This window comes from Enhydra lutris, unplaced genomic scaffold (genome assembly GCF_002288905.1).
Source record: "Enhydra lutris kenyoni isolate GAN:26980312 unplaced genomic scaffold, ASM228890v2 scaffoldscaffold51, whole genome shotgun sequence".
Lineage (NCBI taxonomy): Eukaryota > Metazoa > Chordata > Mammalia > Carnivora > Mustelidae > Enhydra > Enhydra lutris.
The window spans coordinates 3,406,748-3,418,538 of NW_019154135.1; the positions used below are offsets into that span (position 1 = coordinate 3,406,748).

General features: G+C 51.5%; 1 protein-coding gene across 1 annotated transcript in view; it reads right to left on the minus strand.

Moving 5' to 3' along the window:
• Positions 1-221: 221 nt before the first annotated feature.
• Positions 222-11,791, minus strand: part of LOC111157049 (GLI family zinc finger 3) — a 277,575-nt gene continuing 266,005 nt past the window's right edge. The window contains exons 13-15 of the mRNA XM_022518260.1: positions 8,001-8,291; positions 3,405-3,732; positions 222-2,551 (exon numbers count right to left, since the gene is read on the minus strand). Of these exons, the coding sequence (XP_022373968.1) occupies positions 222-2,551; positions 3,405-3,732; positions 8,001-8,291 (2,949 nt within the window). The remainder of the gene's footprint in view (positions 2,552-3,404; positions 3,733-8,000; positions 8,292-11,791) is intronic.

Here is an 11,791-nt window from a genome sequence, read left to right on the forward strand (position 1 = left end):
TCAAAACTGAAATGGAAGACAGTTTCTCCCTAGAATACTTTAGGGTTGTTCAGAGTCCTTTTCCATAAAAGGAATATACTTGAAACACATCCCAGTCAGGTGAGATGAGATTGCTAAAATACATACAGAACTAAAACAAAAAACAAACCGGCCAAAAACCGAGTCCATTTCATCTTAAACTCCTAAAGTTTCACGTTGGTTGGCAGCCTTTCCCCTATTGCCTACTGCATCACTGCAAGGAATTTGCTTTCTTCCGCGAGGGAGGTCAGCAAAGAGCTCATGTCCCCGATGGCCATGTTGGTGGTGCTCACAGACAGCGCGGGCAGCGGGAGGGATGCGCGCGGTGTGGTGAGGCGGGAGGAGCTGTGGGAAAGGTTCTGAATGATGCTGGGGCTCAGGGCTCCAGACATCAGGCTGGCGTGGTCCCCGTCGTCGATGATAGCATCAAAATCAATCTGCACCCCTTCCAGGTCATGGCTGTCGAGGCTGTCCACTGTGCTTGTCACCTGGTTAGCACCTGGGGAGAGTAATTCAGAGTTTTCGGCGCTGGCCCCCTGGAGCAGGCAGTTGGCTTCTGAAATGGAGAATGAACCAGTTTTCATGTCTTGCTGACTGAAGCCAACGGTTTGGTCATAGAACTGACCAGAGTAACTCTGTGGGTTCGAACAGAGCGGATGGGGCTGCCCTTGTATCTCCATCTTGATGCCGTTCACCCTACAGGCCTGACTCGTGTCGCTGAGCTGTCCCTGCTGCAGAGCGAGGCCGCCCCTCGGCGCAGCCTGGCGTCTGCTGCCCCCGAAGCCGGCACAGGGCTGGTAGCCCCTGGCGGCTGCCAAGCCCGACGTCTGGCTGCCCTGGCAGGGGGGCCCCGGCAGGCCGCTCTCTGGCCCTTGATAGATGCTGACGTGTGAGGTAGCGCTGACCTGCTCTAGCACCTGCTGACCGGTGCGACCGGCCCCTTGGTGGTCGTTGAGCAGCTGATGGGACAGGTACCCCTGGCCCACCAGGTCTTGGGGTGCCATGCCATTCACAGCGCTGCCCGCTGACTCGTGGGGCACCACCGACAGGCCAAAACCTGGCTGGCTCCCGTTCCCCGGCACCGTGGTGCTTTTCAGCTTTGCGGCCTGAATCCCGGCACCACAGGCCCCGTCGAGAAGGCCCGGGGCTGCCAACGGCCTGTTGAGGCAGTTCCCATACTGCTGGGTCTTGTAGGGCTGTTCGTGGAAGGTGTTCCCGCTGGTGCCCGGTCCGCCACCGTGGCTCGCTAAGTGCTCGGGGCCACCGTAGGAGCTGCCGTGCTCCACGAGGGTCGGGTACCCCCCGGCGGGGCCGACCCCGTTCCTTAAGGGATTCTGTGGGTGAACGCCCATGTTGGTGTTGGCGTATAAGCCGAAGGCTCGAGCCTGCGGCGCCGCCGACCTCTGGCCACATTTCACCTTGGACGAGCACAGGTCGGCGCTGCCAGAGCTGACCTCATTCCACTGAATGGGCAGGTCGGATTTGCTGGCTTCAGGGCAAGGCTGCTCCAGCGGCCGGTACTGCTGGCCGGCGTGGCTGTCGGGCAGCCCGGGGGGGTCGAAGTCTCCGTGCCCACTCCCTAGGCCGGGCCCATGGGGCCCCTTGCCGTCGTCAGAGACGCCGCTTTGGAAGGGCTGCTCATACCCCGCCTGGTTCTGGGCATTTAAATACTGCACCACGTCGTCGGGCAGGAAGTCCTCCTCGTTCAGGCTCACGTCGGCGTCCATGGTCAGGGACTCCAGGGTGACATTCTCGGTAATGCTCGGAGGGCAGGGGGAGGCCGCGAAGTGGCGCTGCTGGCCGCCCTCGGGCCGCGTGTAGTTCTGGAGCACTAAGTTGCGCTTCTCCAGGGAGGCGGGCAGCGCCGGAGGGTTGAAGCCGTGGAGGCTGCCGAACCGCGGCACCCGGGGCAGCGAGAGGCTCTCGGACACCGTCCTCACCGGGTCGCTGGCCCGCCTCACGCCGTTGCCCAGCGCGTCGGCCGGCAGCAGAGGGCGGCGGCCGTAACTGTGCGCGCCCCCGTCGCTGCACCTCCGCGGAGGGTGCACGGGAGGCAGGGCCCCCGCGGGCTCCCGGCCGTCCCCGAGCAGGGCCATCCGGGTCTTCAGGCTCATCCTCTCCATGTTGGGCAGCGGGGTGGGGGGCGGCCCGCCCGTGGCCGCCGCGTACTTGGCCTTCAGGCGGTACTGCTGCGCGGGCGTGAGGCTGAGCAGGCTGGGCAGCCCGTCCCCCTGGCTGGCCTCGCTGGACCTGCGCGAGGCGTCGGTGGAGATGGGGTCGTAGGAGTCGGCCACGCTCACGTTCTGGGGCCGGCCCTCGGCCTGGGACGCCTCGCTGGACCTGCGGCTGGAGAAGCAGGGGGAGATGCCGGAGGAGCGGCGGCTGCTCAGGTAGGCGGAGCTGATGGTGCTGGTGCTGCTGTCCCTCCGGTTGAGCATGTTCAGCATGGTGATGTCCACACCAGCAAGGTCGCTTCTGTTCGGGAGGAGAGTCAAGGGCCCGCCCAGACTGCAGCTGGTACTGGGCTGCGTGCCTGCAGAGAGAGGGTAGAGAGACGCGCGTTCATTTCGGGAGGGCGGGAAACCGGTCAGGTGCAGGGTCGGGTGAAACTAGTTTTGGTTTCCCCGGCGGCACAGAGTCTGCCACAGCCCCCAACCTCTGCTGCGTGTCCCCAAAGGGACCAGGGAACAGTGAAGGAGTGGGTGCGGCCGTGTGCCAAGAAACTTTATTCGCGAGTGGGTGGGAAAGTTTGCAGACCCCTGGCTTCAACAGAGCAGCAGACACAGCCTGGATCACTTAAGCTCCTTCATAGGTGTAGGGCGCAGTGCTCTGGGGACAGGCAAGTCCAAGGCCAAAGGCATTCCCGGAGTGTCCTATCTACTCGGGGCTTCCTCTGACATCCCCTGAAGGTGGAGGACATCTGGGTCAGTGCGTGGGAGCTTCACCCTGAGGATACAGTCTAGGCATTCACTGTCATCTCAGAAGCAAAACCTGACATGGGCTTGGGGCTGCAGATGCGCAAGGCTGCCTGGCCTGCCTTGCCCTGGGAACATGTCAGTCAAGGTGGCCGCCGATCTCCCGGGTGCCGATGGGAAACCAGATGGCAGTGCTAACCCCAGATGCCGCTGCTGGAGGGACTTCCTCGGCCCGGTCCAACAGTTCTGATCTCACCGTGAGAACACAAGTCCTACATTATTATCCCCTCACGAACTGCTTTTAAAACACGGCCTCTCCAGAGAGGCCACACCGATGGGTGTGGTGACAGTATAATTTTAGGACCGGGGGACACACCAGTACACGCCAAGCCAGGTTCCTCCCACTGTGGCCTGGGTGTACGGACAGAACGGAGAGCCCGGAGCCGAGGTGAGATGGGGCACGGGACTCACCGTTTCCTATGAGAGGAGAGACTGCAGGGGCTTTGGGGGGTAGAACGGGGTTCAGTCGTGGAAGCATTCCATTCACTTGTTTGAGCCTTTCTAGTTTTACGTGCTCCATCCATTTGGTCCCTGCCGGGTTCCTCCTGGCTTGCAAGGCGAGGGCGGTGGTTGCAGTGGAAATGGTCGAGTCCATGATTGGGGTTTCGTCAATGGCCCCGAGGTCTCCCACACCACCTCCGTCGGTCAGAGGAAGCTCGAGCCCACTGTTGGAAAAGTTGCTGATGGGGGACTGTTGGCTGCTGCATGAAGACTGACCACCAGGGCTTGGCTGAGATGTCTGCTGGGGTCAAGAGCAAAGCAAAGAGGTGTCATTGGGAAGGAGAAAGCAAAGGAAGCCGAAAACGAGGGCTCATGCAGATCCTAGACCTCCAGGGTGCTCCAGGGGTGCAGTGAGGGGAGCTGCGTGCCATGGAAGCGGCCTCTCGCAATCTAGGGGCTGATGGGATACCCAGCGGATGTGCGGTGGGGGCAATGGAAGCGGGGTGTGCTGAATGGGGCTGGGGGCGGTGACTGGCACGATATCAGCCACGGGATCCTTCCCTAGATGCCAGCTCTGCAAACAGGCTTCCTCAGCTCTAATCCCACTTGCACGACTTGACTTGACCCTTTGGGCAAAAGACTCAGTCACTCTAAACCTCAGTTTCCTTATCTACAAAATGGGGACAACTTACTTATCTTTGGGACTGTGGCGGGAATTAAGTGTGAGGCCCAGAGAGGTCACGAAATAGACAAAGACCTGGGAAACAGTTCCCATTCGGCTCCGAGGGCATTCGCAGTTCATCTTATCCCAGGTGGCTTTAGTCCACAGGCTCGTTCTGCTTGGCTCCAGTGGGCTCGGGAGATGGGTGCTTGAGAGGCACACTAGGTCCTCTCCCATGAGACCCTCTCTGAGCTGCTCAGGGCTAGTTGCTCAAGCTCTCTGTAACCTCACCCACTTCTGTCTACACTTGCCTGCTCCACAGAACCCCAGCAAGGCTGTGCATAAAGACAGCTGCAAGAAATGCTCCAAGTTACAGCCATCTGAGTCTGTAATAATCTTCCCATTCCCCTAAAGTGCCCTGGCGTTTCTCTGGGAGAATCAGGCAGTGTTTCCCTCATCACCACTGTGTGGACTGTATAAGCCAGTTCTACAACTAGAGAGAAACCTGAGCCAGTGCACAGGCTCTCCGTCAGGGAAAGGACCACCCCCCCCAGCCCCAGGGCTCCTGGAGATGCGGAGTGAAGGAGAGCTGGTTGTCCTCAGATCTGGGGGGGGGCACCCTATAAAATGGCCCTCACTGACCAGTCTGCACAGCCTAGAACCGCTCTATCTAAAATTCCAATGGTGAATTCCATTGGTAGATATACAGGATAATCCCTTTTTTGTGGATAAGAAAATTGACGTTCAGAGTTCAGTGATTGCCCAAAGTCACAAATTCACAAGGTCAATGCTAAGACCAACCTAAACTCCCTGCCCAGCACCATTTCCATCTCCCCACAGAGGCTTCTCTAGCGTTACTGGAACAACTAGAAGCTGCCAGCAGCCCCAAGAACAAATTCTCCCGGGAGAGAGAACCACACGCACTCAGTTATGGACCCCCACTGTTGTCCCAGGTGGGGTGCACAGGGCTGTCGGGAAGGGGTTTTAGGCATAGGGCTTCTCAGCAGAGCCCATCACACTCATTTCACAACCACACTATGTACAGCCAAGCAGATGAAGACTTCCTAAGTGAATGCCATGTGATACACCAAATTTGTCCCGGGCAACCAAGCAGAGCCAAATGAGATACACAAATCTGATGGGGAATTTGGGAAGCCTGGCTCATGTTTTGCTTTGGCAGAATCCTGAAGGGCCAGGCCACCTGCTCCTTCCCAAGGGACTTGGAGCATCCAGGATTTCGAGGGCTTTGACTCTTGGACTGTCAGCTCAGAGTGTGTGCAGGTGAATCTGTGTGTGTGTGTCTGTGTGTGTGTCTGTGTGTGTGTCTATGTGTATGCACACACACACCATAGACTCAAGCCTCTAACAGGGCACAGAAGGAGGCACAAAGGCCTTTAAGACCAGAGAATCGCTCAGAGGAGCTCAGATACTTCGACACAGATTAAACTGGGAACAACAATATATCCAGATCATCCTCAAAGAGTGAGGACACCCGTCTTGTCCCAGAATGAGTTTACATGCTTCAGTTCGATAATGTGATAGTCTTTGAGAACATCTGCTTGGTCGGCCGGCCGTGATTTGTTATGAAAACCTAGACAAATAGAACAATGAATTTCATCAGCTGACCACATTTCCACATGCTGAATGTTCAAAACACATTGCTTCTACGTGTGAAACATAGCTGAGTAATGTTCACTACCAAAGATACCACAAAGCACAAAAACGAAAAATCAAACGCACAGAAGTTAAACGTTAAAACAAACACAAAACAAAAAGAGCAGAGAAGCCAAAATTCCCTCACCTTATTACCCACTGTCCTTAGGAAGTGAGAACAAGACATTTAGGAGCATTACACAGAAGAGATGTGGAATTAATAAGAAAAAAGAAGAATTTAATTCATAGCACGATGATCAAGAATACATTTTTAAAGAAAGAATATTAGAAATGTAAATCTCATATGCATTAGTAAATGTCTACAAAGCGATCTACTTATATTTATATGTGTATGGATATATACAGACAAAATAGTCCCCTGTAGGAAATCAGATGAATTTATTAGCCTTCCCTATAACATATGGAGCCTTGTCTCAAGCTCTATGGTCCCTTCCAGTGTATGTTTCTATGATTTCATTGCTTTATAAAATAGTTCACATCTTGGGGCATCTCAGATGTCACTGAACAAAATAACTATACGTTCTTATTTCTACCAATTTTCTTCTTAAATAATGGGTCTTTGGAGAGGAAATGACACGTTTTCTTGAGCTAGGGATGTATATTAAAGGTACAAGAGGCTCTGGGTCCTTAGGCTGTCCGAAGAACATAAATCATTGTCTTTTGATGACATAATCTAGGAGACTACAAATTCATTTTCCTTGTTTCATTAAATACTTGGGGATAAACTGTTGAATGTTCTGCACGTTGTACCGGTAGACTTTATTTTAGGAAATGGATATGCGATCCCCCCCAAAAGTATGCACAACACCGCTTATGAACTAATTAACTTTAACGCATGGTGATGAGTCATAAGACTACATCACCTTTTGACTAAGGTGCTTTTTATTTTTATTATCGTTTATTTTTTGACTAAAGGGCTTTGTATTTATTTTTCTTTCTTTTCTTTCCTTCCTTCTTGCCTTCCTTCCCTCCCTCCCTCCTTCCCTCCTTCCTTCCTTCCTCTCTCTCTCTTTCTTTCTAAAAACAAAATACAGCTACCCACTGGCAACTCATGATAAACCTGGACAATTTCTTGGTATTATTTGGCTACACTTAATGTCACTCTCTAAAACTCTTAAACTCAACAAGTCATTAAAATTCAACTAATCATTAAATTCCACTCGGTCAACTCCAAAACTGTACGTGGGCATCGTTTCCTCTCCATACGTACTGCTGCATGGTGACATCACTCAGGAACTCATAGGATGTCCATCCAATTGCTGGACTTTTCTGATTTTAGGAAGACACTTTGCGAAACTGAGCATAGCGATGCCCGCCTGACCAGTCGTGTGCATCTGGAAATCCAAGCCCACGACTTCTATCGGGTACGTTCCTCTGTACATAGAGTAGCCAGATGAGACCCCAGCACATCCCTTGCTCCTCACCTCTATGGTTCGGGCTCCACTGCCAAAATGGTCTCCAGTCTATCAAGCCCATCCCTAGCCTGGCACTGGAGCTGGCTTTTCTAAAAAGCAGCCGGACCACGTCATTCACCATCACCAATAAAATAGAACCCCTTTTCCTCCTCAGTCCTTTTCATTCCTGCACATCGTCCTGGACCACTACCACGCCCCCCCCAACCCGCCACTGGCTCCTGCTGCAATGTCAGGCCTGCACCTCCCCCACTTTGAGAGCTGAACTTGAGACCCACCCCCACCCCCTTCCCTATCACATCCTCAAGTGGACAGGCGGTCTGTTCCCTTCTCAAATGCTCTCACGCGCACTTGTGGGAAAGACCCATCACACAGAGTTCTAAGTATTTGCTTTTTGGTGGTCTGTCTAGCCCACGGGACTATAAACGCCTAAAGAATAGGGACCGTGCTTATTTATTTCAGAGTTACCAGGGCAAAGCACGATGCAAAATACACGTTTATAGAAAGCCTGAAGGGCTGATTTTCTCCATTACAGGTCTACTGGAAATGTAGTCGGTCATGCCGTTCTTTCTACCTGCCATGATGTGCTATGGTTCCAGACTGATTTTAAAAAGTTAGGAAACTCTGATGCTCCTTTCTGAGTTACTCTATGCTGACTAACCTTAAGTAAGGAATCCGGGTCTCTGAGCTCCTGACCCCTTCAATCAGGGAGTCCAGTGCAATGAGGACCCAGGTGGTCTAGTCCGTCCTCATGCCCTCGTTGACTTTTTAAAATAACCTAGGATGACTTGGGGACCAGAAGGAAAGCGAGTGACATACCATGGGCTTCTCTGCCTTGACTGCTTTCACTTGGAGGCATTCTTCCCGCTTTGAGGTAGTGTGGCTGAGGTCCTTCTGCTCCCCGAGGGCTCCCTGAGTCTGCCGGCCGGGCGACCGGGACTGTGAATGGCTGCCAGAATCGCGGGGCGGGGGGGGCCGAGGATGTATGTCCCCACGCTGCTTCTTGGTGACGTGAGCCTCTGGGCCGTGCACCGTCTTCACGTGTTTCCGGAGGGAACTCGGGTCTGTGTAGCGCTTCGTGCAGCCTGGGATTTTGCACACATACGGTTTCTGCCAAAAGCCCCACAAATGAAATAAGAGATTGTTACCAAAGCGCTCGCGCCGCAGCCCAACAGTCTCATGGACACACACCGCAGCTTTCACTCTTTCAAAGCACCTCCGCAAAGCTGGGAGGTGTTCAGACACCTCTAGATGCTAAGGGTTTAATAAGGTCATTTGAGGGGGAGACAAACCATGAGAGACTGTGGACTCTGAGAAACAAACTGAGGGTTTTAGAGCGGAGGAGGTGGGGGTCGGGTGAGCCTGGTGGTGGTTAATAAGGAGGGCACGTATTGCATGGAGCACTGGGTGTGGTGCCTAAACAACGAATTCTGGAACGCTGAAAAGAAATAAAATAAAATGAAAAAAAAAATAAAGGCCGTTTGAACACTGTTCGGGGCCTGCGAATTTGGCTTTAATAGACTATTATTTTAAAAGATGCTCAAGGACAGTTGCAAATGTGCAGATCGCCTGTATGTTCTTGGAAACATTTATCCTATGAGTGGGAAGAAGGTTCCTGGTGTCAGGGTAGCTGCTCAGTAGGTATTTGAAGGTGACAGTGAAGACGACAATGATGGTGACAACTGCAGAAGGAGTCTTACACACATCACCTCATCAGAACGCCATGTGCCTCTGGGAGAGGTCGTGTGAAGACATTTCTTCGGGATGTCCTGGTTCTCTGATCAAAAATCACTACACCCTTTGTGAAAATGTGCATATTAGCATGTAAAAAAAATGCCTACAGCCTCTTCTGTGTTAGAGATCACTAAAATACGTCCATTTGGGTCATGTTACAACCCTGTGGGATGTTCGGGACTCAGAATATCCAGAACCTTCCTGATTCTCAAAGTCGCAAAGCCCTGTCTGACCGTCTGTGAATGCTCACTCACAAACTGAGAAGGGCTGGTGGTTGGTGTCCTGGAAAGGAGGATGCCTGTCTGGGTCTGCCCCTGAGTGCTAAAGCCTGTGAATGATTCCATGTTCCATGTGGGCCTGTGATCAAACCTACAAATGCAGTCATTAAAAATTCTACGGATGCTTATAGCTAAATTATTTACTCAAATCACAGAATCGCTGGCATTTACTCACGACCAACATCAAAACCGGGATTTTGTTTACCTGGCTTGAAATATAATATATTCGTGACTCCTTCCAAGAATACGTATCTACGTAGACCAGAAGATGAGCTATTAGGTTAGCGACAGTCATAAAAAGCATGATTAGTATAATATACCCATTATATTAAAAAAAGCTGCCCTGTCTTATAGAATGTATGTGTCTAAAAGATGCTTTTTCACTAAAAGCCCAAGAACAGACTGAGTGCTACAGAAAATGATGAAATGTCCTAATGTAGGGAAGACTCCAAAAATTATCCCGAGAGACTTCACCTCCAAATTTGAGATTCTTTTGGGGAGAATTGATTCCCATTAACTATGAATTACTTCTATTCAGGGGCTGCTGTGATTTGCAGCACATATATAATGAAATGAGCACATCGACTTCTATGCGTTAGGGACAGAAGAATGGCTCCAGCCATGAGTGGCCATTACCTTCCAGCGTCTGACATGGGCCCTACGCCTGCTCACCACGCTGCTGGGACAGGCCGCTCCATCAGCAGGCATGCTGGGATGCACAGCGCAGGCATCAGGGGGTGGAGGGGGTGGTGGAGGGGGGGTGCAGGGAGAGAGCGCCAAGTCAGGCCAGCGTTACGCGTCTGAGCTGCTGCTCTTCCCATAAGTATATGCATGTGTCCACGCTGGGTTAGGCTGGACGTGAGGACACAGCTAGCGGTGGAAGGTCTTTGCTTGTGACCAGTGACTGAAATGCTAGAACTGTCTGCGGGGATAAATGCTGTCAGTCTCCCTGAGTTACCCGTGTCTCCTGTCCTAGATGTTCGACTTTTGCCATGGTCGTTTCCTTTTTGACTCACCCAACGGAAGGGTACTTTGTGAAAGCGACTGCTGCATTTTTTACTTGACTTTGTAGCATTTATCCAACTACAATTCTCAATGAATGTGTAGTGGTCCCCACTATAGGCAAGACTCTGAGAATGTCAAGTTATAAGCTGCAGGATTTAATATCTGGGGTTATAAAAAGTGCAGGAAAAATAAGAAAGCCTGTAATTATCACCAGTCCCAAGTATGAATGCCCCCGAAGGGTGTGGACGGAGGGCAATCATTTTTTAGTTGGGGTGACTGTGGGAGGCATCGGTTTCTACGTCGTTACATCCGGGTATAACACCCAGCTCGTGGGGTCTAACGGTTAAATGAGACAATGTATGAAATGCTCACCATGATGTGTTGTTGCACAGAGTGATTAATCAGTGAACAGAACTTTATTACCAGGGGGCTTTGTAGCTGGGTCCTGAAAGAAGACCAAGATTCTGGGGGATAAAAGTGAAGGTAAGTGGATGCAAAATGTAAAACCAGGGTCCAGTGGCAGGAGCATTTCATGCCTGCGGGCGAGGCTGTCCAGTTCCACGCATGTCCACAGAGGTAAGAGGTCAAGCTTGGAAGGGCAGGCATGGGCTGGGTGCCAGCAGGTATAGACCCAGAGAGTTTAAACTTTCCCTCTAGGAAAGAGGAAGCCATTGGAACGTTTTGGAGAGGGAGACACACCGAGTCCGAGCTCAAGGATTCTTACTTAGCGTGACTCTGGGGGGACATGAGCTGTGTGGTCTCAAGTCGGGATCCCTGGCAGAGGCCACTGCTGTGGCCCCAAATGGGTGAGGCAGCCTAAGGGTGTAGGGGGAATGCCAGACTGGCTTCCTGAATGGGAAAAATGCCCCTCTTGTTCGAGTTCACAGTATTCTGTTCCATTCCCTCAACAGCAGAGCATGTGCCCCCTAACTAGCTCTCGATATTTGTTTGGGGCAATGAATGAAAGTACAAATAAGAGAGAGCCAATAAATGAAGGAGGATATCTAGATTTATTGTGGACCGGCTCCTGACACAAATATAGATTCGAAATTTTGCTGCAAGTGAAGCTGTCCGTCATTCTTCTGGAGGGCCAAAGCCTGGTGCGGTCAAGGTGGCTAACTGAGTTTCTATACGCTGCTCAACCCTGGTGAAAGGTATGATCGAACAGTGCTTCGTTTAATCTCATATTGGATAAATGCTGAGACAAAGCTACACTCTTGACCTCCCAGAAGTGGACAAGCTCAACTCTAGTGTATTTAAAAGCAAACAGCTGTGCACATAATTTAAGTCCATAAGAAAGACAAAAAGCTGAGTAAGTGTGTGTGTATGTGTGCACTGCTAATCCCAACCCCTCCTTTGCCCCAATTTCTCCACAGCAACAGGAGGGAAACTTGGCCTAAAAATCTAAGTGAATACCTCCAAGATGTCTAGTCGTAATTGTACTTAAATACATGGAGTGCAGTTAAATATATTAATTCAATTTAATTCTAACTTAATCAAATCCCCAAAAACATTTTATATTGAGATCTAATCCATATACCATAAAAAACCCTTTTAAATTGCACAATTCAGTGGCATTTAGTACTTCCACAA